Source organism: Protopterus annectens, chromosome 2.part2, assembly GCF_019279795.1.
Source record: "Protopterus annectens isolate FY-2018-M chromosome 2.part2, PAN1.0, whole genome shotgun sequence".
NCBI lineage: Eukaryota > Metazoa > Chordata > Ceratodontiformes > Protopteridae > Protopterus > Protopterus annectens.
Window position 1 is genome coordinate 686781628 of NC_056730.1, and position 9240 is coordinate 686790867.

At 37.1% G+C, this 9240-nt stretch overlaps 1 protein-coding gene across 3 annotated transcripts in view; it reads right to left on the reverse strand.

Moving 5' to 3' along the window:
- The window catches only part of SLC4A11 (solute carrier family 4 member 11), a 1277001-nt gene extending 1268618 nt beyond the window's left edge, over positions 1-8383 (reverse strand). The window contains exon 1 of one of the 3 annotated variants that reach the window (XM_044064085.1): positions 8271-8383. In XM_044064085.1, coding sequence (XP_043920020.1) covers positions 8271-8307 — 37 coding nt within the window. In that variant the 5' untranslated portion in view covers positions 8308-8383. Of the gene's footprint in view, positions 1-7132; positions 7152-7432; positions 7532-8270 lie in introns of those variants that run through there. The other 2 variants (XM_044064086.1, XM_044064087.1) reach the window with 2 other exon arrangements.
- Positions 8384-9240: the final 857 nt, after the last annotated feature.

Sequence of the window (9240 nt, forward strand, 5' to 3'; positions counted from 1 at the left end):
ATTCCCTCAGGAAATACCATCAAATATAACTCCCCCTACTATCACTAGGGAACAGGTTCTTAATGCTCTCTCTGAGACCACAAACACTGCATCAATGGGCCCAGACCATATCCCAGGATGCCTTCTAAATAGCAAAAAACATGACTTATCTGGGCCTCTGGAATTACTATTTAACTGTAGCCTCCAAGCAGGCTTCGTGCCTCATGAATGGAGAACAGAAACAATCATCCCTCTGCTCAAAGGTGGGCCATCTACAGACACTGGAAACTGCAGATCCATAAATCTCACTAGTCTTATACGTAAATCTATGGAAAGAATTATCATGGAGATAATCAATAGCAATGTAGTAAACCTCCAGACACTGGATCCAACCCAGTCTGGTTTCGACAAGGGTAGATCATGTCTACTCAACCTGCTGGATTTCTTTGAGAAGGTAACCAAAGCAATGGATGAGGAAAAACGGTTCACATTGCCTGGCTTGACCTGGCCAATACATTTGACACAATACCCCACTTGGGCATTGCTGATGAACTCAAGAGGTTATGTACAAAATCGCATGTCACCTGATGGATAGCCAACTGGCTCACAGACAGAACCCAGGTTAGAAATGGGGAGTCCACCTCTACAAAGAGGCCAGTCACAAGTGAAGTCCTTCAGGGATCAGTCCTTGAACCTCTCCTTTTTGGCATTTACTTCTCAGAAGTCAAGGCCAACGTCAGTGGTCTCTGACTGACTACATTTCCAGATAATTGCAAATTAGGATCTGTCACTGAATTCCACTCTGACACAAATGTTCTCCAGGAGGGACTGGCACAAACAAACAACTGGTGTCAGAGCCATGGACTAAAACTTAATGCTGAAAAATGCAAAAAAGCATCCTGTGGGAAGTCACCCACCCCTGGTAACTGCCATATTGACAACACACCCCTTAAAATTGACCCAGTAATCAGGGACTTAAGGACACACATAGAATAATAATCTAATATTTGACCATCACGTGTCTACAGTAGTGAGGAAATCATTCTATGTTGCACAACTTATAAACAAAGGTATGGCATCAGGGGTCCAGGGAAGTAAATAGTGTGGGAAGAAATAGCCAGGGAATTGCTATGGCTAGGCTTGTATAGGCCCTAGGGCTGATAGCCTAGTACCAACCTATGAACCTATGAACCTAAGTCCAAGGAAGTCATTGTTCCACTATATTTGGCATTTATTGAGTACAGTGCCCACTTTGGTATGTACCTAGCCAGGCATATCCAACAACTGGAACATCCACAGACATTTCTCACTAAAAGGATATGGGGCATAAGTAAAATGTCCTTCAGACACCGCCTCAATGCCCTATTCCTGTATTCTGTCTCCTACATGCTTTTGAGGGGAGATCTATGCCTGGCTTCCAGGACAGTGTCAGATCCCACTCTGATGGACCTCCTGCATATCCACAAAACAAACAGCACTACGATTAAAGACTTAAATCTTGCCTGTGATATAATTAGGACCTGATGGATATATGCATACCAGAGACTACCCTGTTTATTGAACAGGCTCCCCATCCATGTAAAGCAAAGTTCCTCCCTAAACCAATTCAAGTGCAAGTTGGACAATTGGATGGGGAACAGGAAATTCATTCCTGGTTTGGCACCTATGTCTCTAATGGACACAGGCAACCTGTAAATGGTTCATACTCCTAGGCCCCTGCCTGTAAATGTTTCATCTCCCAAACCCCTGCTTACACCCATCAAGGGTATCAAAGCTTGTTAGAGATTTGGGATGCATGGTTAGGCTTAAAAAGGCCCTTGTGGTCGATAGCCTAGTAAACACCTATGAGCCTATGAACCTATAATACTACATGGTTTAAAGGGCATATATGAAATAAGAGTACCAAAATATCTCATCTAAACTAAGTTTTCACAATGGTAAACTTGTATCACCCCTCAGTTTTATTAAGTGGCTATGCCACATCTCATAGCTGTCCCTGAATTTGCTTCATGTTTTTTTTCAAATAATTAAATTTTTCTTCTTCTTTTGTATTGTATGCATGTTACAATATCCAGTCACTATGCAAGATACGGTACAATCATCATTTTTTAACAATTCAGACATAGTTAGGTACATAATGTATGAAAAGAATTTTCAGTGTTACAACAAAAAATACACTAACATCCTATATACACTATTTTGCTTCATATTTTCATCCTGTCATTCTAAAATTTTAGATTTTTCTTACGGGTTTTAATGTTCTGGTAAATCACTGTAGGTAGCGATTAGTCAGTAATGCCAGACACTAGAGTTTTATGCTAATTATTGTTCAGAAAATGCCTGTTGATGCAAAACCTGTTCTATTATTATTATTATTTGCCTTTTCCCCCAATTTTTAGCTTTGCCTAAAATTCTTGAGCAAAGAAGTTGAGAGGTATGGGTTACCCACCAAGGAGCATGATGGTTAGCCTTCACATAGTCTGAAATATTTTTAAGTATCTAATTCTGCTTCCTAACCTGAATTTGCATCTTGGTAACTTAGTTACAACAACTCATAAATGCCAACTCAAATATTCTCATCCTTGCAATCCATGCACTACAGCTTGTCATTGTGAATTTAGTATGAAACACTGCACTTCCCTTAATTGAAACACAAAACATTGTAACTATAACATGTAAACAACATGAAATCATAATCATAATAAATTATGGTTCTTAGCACAAAACACTAGAAACTGTCAATTGTACAGTGGCTGTATTCCATTTTGTCACCTGTGTGGGACACTTGTCTCAACACCTTGATCCTTTATATATATCTATATCTACATATATATGTCTATCTATCTAAATATATATATATATATATATATATATATATATATATATATATATATATATATATATATATCTATATATGGATCTAGGACTTTTGATCGAAAGATCAAAAGTCTGAATCCATTCCCACCGAACACACTTTAACGAAAGCATTTGCATCGAAAAAGCTCTTTCATTAAAGTGTGTTCAACAACAAAAAAAACCCACTAAATTAATGTTTTTGCAGGGGGGCAAGCCCCCCTGCACCCCTCCATGTGTGGGGCTATGCCTCCCACACCCCCCACTTAAATATTCTCTCCCGAGATCGCACTACAGTGGGGAAAAGGGAATTTTCCCTTATCCGTACCGTAGTATGACCTCCGCAACAGGCATACATACGTGAAAGTGCTTCTTCGGTGAAAAGCACTTTCGCTTAAGTATGTTTGCCCGTAATGCATTCAGACTTTTGATCTTTCGATCAAAAGTCCTAGATCCATATATATATATATATATATATATATATATATATATATATATATGGGTCTACTTCACATGACTGAAAACTCAAAATACTGAAATTCATTTTACTGATACCACAATACCTAATTTTCAAAATATTGAAAACTCATTTGACTATGTCTTATTATGCTGAAAGCTTACAATGCCGAATTTCAAAATAATGAATTTTAAGCCATAGACGTTATATATGTTTCCCTTCACCTGTGACTGCTTGTGATAAAAAAAAATACTGTAACTTCAAGTGCTGACTGTTAAAATACTGATAGTAACATAGAAAGTAGTGGTGTAGTGTTTCTAAACAGAAGTATGTCTCTTTACACTTTTTATGGAATGTATTTAAAGTAATATGGCAGACATTTCATGCGCTTATGGTAGTAGTTTTAGTGTGTACAGTGCTGTAAAGTAAATAAAAGGTACATGCCCTTTATCCCACTGTAGTGCGATCCTGGAGTTAGTACATATAGTTGGGGGTGTGGGGAGCACAACCTCCACCTACTTTGGTTTTATATTGTCAGGTTTCTCTTAAGAGGGTAAGTAAGTAATTTTTAAGTTTTGGTAAGATTTAGTCATTGCTGTTGTAAGTATGCATGTCTATGGCTTAAAATTCAGTATTTTTAAAGTTAAGTACTGTAGTCTCAGTCAAATGAAATTCAATATTTTTAGTTTTTAATCATATGAAGTAGACCCATATATCTATATATATACTACCTCCAAAGCCTTATAGAATTGGAGAAGAGGAATAATTGTTATAAATACAACTCACCTTTTCCATTTTCTCTAAAATGTACAACCTACCAACAAACTATAACACCTATGACAAATCAAACTCTGTTATACAAAGATGCTTATAATAGCTACCTTTTATCAGCAAAGTTCTTGACAACCAATGAACAGATCACACAATGAACTGTAGCACTCATAGCATTTTAGAAGGTAACATGACACACAAAAAGCACTGTTTGCAGTGGGCCTTATCCCTTCGAGTTGGCTTCTTTTCCCACCTCTCCAAACTTTTTTTATTTTTCACATGCCAAAGCTGCTGATTCCCTGAGAAAGAACAATGTAACACCAACCTCGCACTTTTGCCATGGCGCACCAGCCTTGACTATCCTACAGCTCACGAATATATAAGTGCTTAGAGCCTCACTCTACTGAAAAGTGAGCAACAAAACAGGGGCAAATAGGAAAGCTAGATATTATGTGTGAGCAACTGTCACTTTAACATTGGTAGTCTAAAGAAGTAGGTAAGCCATGTTTAAAACTCTTATGTTCTTATTCTGTAATGACAGTGTCTAAGTTGTCACAGATGAAGCATCCATCTTCTTAGTTTTTTGTGATGCCATTTATTTACTTTTATTATTTTATCTGCCTTTCTGCTTACCTGCCTATTTGCCTATCTATCTATATATCTAGCTATCTATCTATCTATATATCCATCTATTTATATCTAGCTATCTGTTTATTTTATTTATTTGTATTTATTTTGTTTATCATTTATTGCTTAAGGTGAGCAGGGTGGACCAACAAGCTCCTTTTTATCTGTTACTTTGATGGAAACATTAAAATTACATTGTAATAATATTTTGCATTACATTGTACATAAGGCAGTGTGAAAAAAGAAAGATATGATACAAAGAATTTCAGACTGAAGACATAAAACTATACATCTAATTAGCAGACATTATGCACTCAAACAGCATGCACAGAAATCTGTCTAAATGTATTAACTTACTACAGTGACTTTGTCTATGTTCCTGAATAATAAACATAAGTAAAGCATAAACAAGCATATCAAATGCATTAAATCCCCTGACTGTGTAGTTGCTATGCCATTCCATGAGCCGTATTAAATTATACTGGTTATTTTATTCGTTAAAAACCATGTATAGCTAGATAGGATACTGCTGTGCTAATAAGAATGATGTTCAAATATGTTTCCACATAGCTGATACCATCAGAATGATATAACATGCCTAGCTGTCAAAAATGAATGCACCTGACTTTGAAATTACAAGAACCTGCAATGTTTCCCTCCATGCAGAGATGTTCCATATCTGGTCATTTTAAAACATAGCTGTTAACATATATAGTCAGCTATCGCTAGCATGTAAATTTCAAATTAAGAAATCAAAACTACAGATAGCTCATTGAGATTGTAAATATGAAAAGCTTCTCCACTTCATTCTGCTGGTACCTTTAGAACTGATTCTTAAAGAAGCATCACCCCGGAAGAGATGAGGAGTCAAGGAAGCAGCTGTGACAGTATACATGCAAACAGGAACAGGGCACACACAAGGACAGGACAGTCATATCTGACTTTCTCAACAACACTTACAGGTAAAAATCAGGCAGAGTCTTTCCATTTCTGTCAATGCAGAATTACAGAAGTATAATGTGATTTAATTTTCCAGCATTTGGTTCGGTGTACATACATCTGTCATTATACCATCACTGAGGTTTTAACATAATTACTTTAAGGAAGACAATATGTGCTAGTCATTTTGTATGATGCAGGTACATTTCATGGACACCCATCTAATGCCGGCAGCATCAATGCTTTAAGTTAGCTGTCTTTCTGAATCCATGGTACACTAAAATATTCAATTATTTATGGATTTGAAATTTGAACATCTTTCACAATAGAAAGAGGACTGAGGCAAATCATCATGATGAGCTGATATTTTCACATTGCTATAATATCATCTAGTGCTGGATTTGCTTTCACTTCCTAGTTTTGCTAAACACTGTCTCAGGCTCAGGGCTTCCTTCCTTCCTTACTCAGAATACCTCTTTCTCTACAGTTAGGTTATGGACCTCTATCAGCTCCAGTTCAACAATGCAAAGGATAGCTAAAACAGTATCAAGGCCATGCTTCCTGGGTTTTTTTACCCAAAGATAGATGCAAGTGTGTGTGTGTGTGTGTGTGTGTGTGTGTGTGTGTGTGTGTGTGTGTGTGTGTGTGTGTGTGTGTGTGTGTGTGTGTGTGCACACATGCAAATGTATGCAAAGAGGGAGTTACACCATAAATGGATTCATATTTAATCTGAAACTGTGAAAGGAGAAAGAAGCTATCAGAATAAAAGACAGCAGCCGTGCAGCGTATCTGTCTAGCTATGTATTAGGCCACTGGAGACTTGCTGCACATCTTGCTTTCCCACAGGATATTCTCCAGCAGCCACTTCTTTCTCTTAACAACACAGGAGTCAAGCATCTGGTAATGAGCCTGCTGTATGATGCACCCAGGGAAGAGGATCTGCATGGGATATAATCATGAAAGATCTCAGAAGGTTATGCTGCGGACTCTTATTAGTAGGAACGGACATAGAATTTATTTTGCTATTTATCACTTCGATCTACAAAACATAGTGCATCTCAAGAAAGCTTTCAGCTCTGCAAGTAGAAGGGGCTGTTATGAATGTCATAATAGACAAGATGAAGTGGGTAAAATGAGAGGCAGTTACTTGAAGTACATACACTTGAATGGTACAGTCTCCTTAAACCTAAACGCTACTACAGTTATTCACTATCATCTAATTTTATTTTCAAAAGGAAAAAATGTTCTACAAGAAATTCCTCTTTCCCCTGTTGATACTCAAAATAAAGCACTGGACAGATATAAAAGCTGCTTAAAAAGAATAAAAAGCATGAAAATGTGCCAGCGAGAAGTATAATGTTAATGCATTTTTTGCGTTTTTTATTTCGCATTAGACTAAAGGTAGTAAAAATAATCATATAGCAAATGTACACTGTTGCCAGTTTAATGTTAGTTAATATATCACCTATATAACATACCAAAGCCTTAAATAATTGCGAAACTTACCCTGTCAAGTGCACATGCAGGTGCAGATAGTATCTGTACAGCAGGAGGACAGTTGTTTGAACTGTCTCTGCAGTCTTTCTCTGACCAACATCCTGTTACATCTGGCTGTTTTTTTTTTTTTTTAACTCAGAAAAAATAATACTGCTAGTTCTGTAAACTCTTAGGCAGTATTCAACAGATCTGGTGGATTTACACCACAGAGATAACAATATAACGTAAGTATAGTAATGTACACAACCTACAGAGTCCTGCATGTTTATGCAAATCTGATTAGGGCACATATACATACATATAACTTACAATTAGAATTAGTTTCCATGTATCATTTACTGTTGCTGAAGTAATTATTTTTCCTACTCATTTTCTTTCAATATGTATCTCGCCACAGAGCATATTTAAATAATGAAGCAGATCTCAGTGCCTTACAAAGTAGTTTAAACAGCGTGCTGCAAATTTGTCTCAGATGGTATATGAACACAATGCACACTGTTCACCCACAGTTTACACTAACATAAGTTTCAGTTCTAAAGAAAGGGGATACTGCATTTATGAGCTGTTTCCGTAGTTTTCAGAATAAACACTCCTCTAGCAGTTCTTCAAAATAATAACCCCTCCCCTCCAAAAAAAAAAAAAAAATCATGAAGTGGTTACAAACACCAGAGCAAAACAAGGCTTAAATCAGGATTCCCACCCTGCTGTTATAAATTACTATAAAATACTGTTTTGCAGTGATCACTACAGGTAGTGCATTGTTAAAATACCTTCTACTGCTGATGACATAACTTGCATTTTGCCTATAAGGTAAAGTCATGCTTCCTCAGTGCATACTTTTAAGTACTAGGAAGAACATCCTGATTGCAAATAATCTTGAAATACAAGCGCTTTTTTTCTCTTAATTTAAACAGATACACAGATTACTTTTTGCACTGTACTAAATAGGAAACTTAACTATGGTTTAGCATGAGAAGCCTGTAAATTAAGTGTAAACATCACTAACTGATTCTGCAGTGGTCTTGTTTTGTAAAATCAGCTCAAGAACTTACAAAAACAACTTAAAAATCCCATCTGACCATTTGCAGACATTCATTATATCCCCACTCCCCAACATACAACCCTTCCTGCTGTCAATTGCTCTTACCACATGGCTGGAGGTGGAAGACCCTTTTTGTTGCCATGACGGTGGTTTCTGCCTTTTCCTCTCACCCAATCATCACCATCTTGACACATGAAACACTTTTTAAAGAACCACAGCCAAAGTGAAACTGTCTTTTACATTAGAGCATGCTAAGGGGAAGGGACAGTGTGACACACCTCCTGCTGGGTCCAAGTGCCGTCCCTGTTCACTGCATCAGGAACACAAGCATCCCTTTTTCTCAGAAGCAGTTTGGTTTTAAATTTAATTCTTCTTACTAGTTTCTGCTAATATTTAAAGATTACCAGAAGCTTTAGAAGACAATGAATAATTAGAGAAATACTGATATTCTCCCTCCCAAATGTAATATGCATATTTACACTGTTTAATACTTAGCATTAATTTAGGATTGTTATACAAGTATGCTTTGTTTAGTCTGTCTCTGAGAATGCTGGCATTCATGCAGGTACACGTGAGTTCATCATCTCCTGCGATTAATTTTGTAGACTGATTATTTTTCTCAAATTTTTAAACTTTTATCACTGTAACTCTTAACATACCCTAGCACTAACTTATGTAAGCAGAACAGGGGCTACTTCATACATACATTTCAGGAGTAAAGGGGCTGAATGTTACACGACTGTAATGGACAACTGAACCCTTCTACTTCCTGCTTCCTCAGCTGTGTCCTTAAGATTGAGCTTTTCCTGACAAATGTAACAAAATGGGGGTGGCACCCTCTACAATCTGTTCAGTGTTTTCACTGTATTGTCCATTATACAGCACTATCCATTAAGGAGGATGAACACTCCGATATCTTTAAACTTTCAGTTGTAAGACCCATTAGTCACAGGTGTGTCTCTCTGTGAGATTGGGCCACCTCAAAACTACAAAGTAAAGAAGATGTGACAGTGGGAATCAAACCCAAGACTACAACATACAGTTTTAACTCTTTCTGCTATACAACCTGATTGAA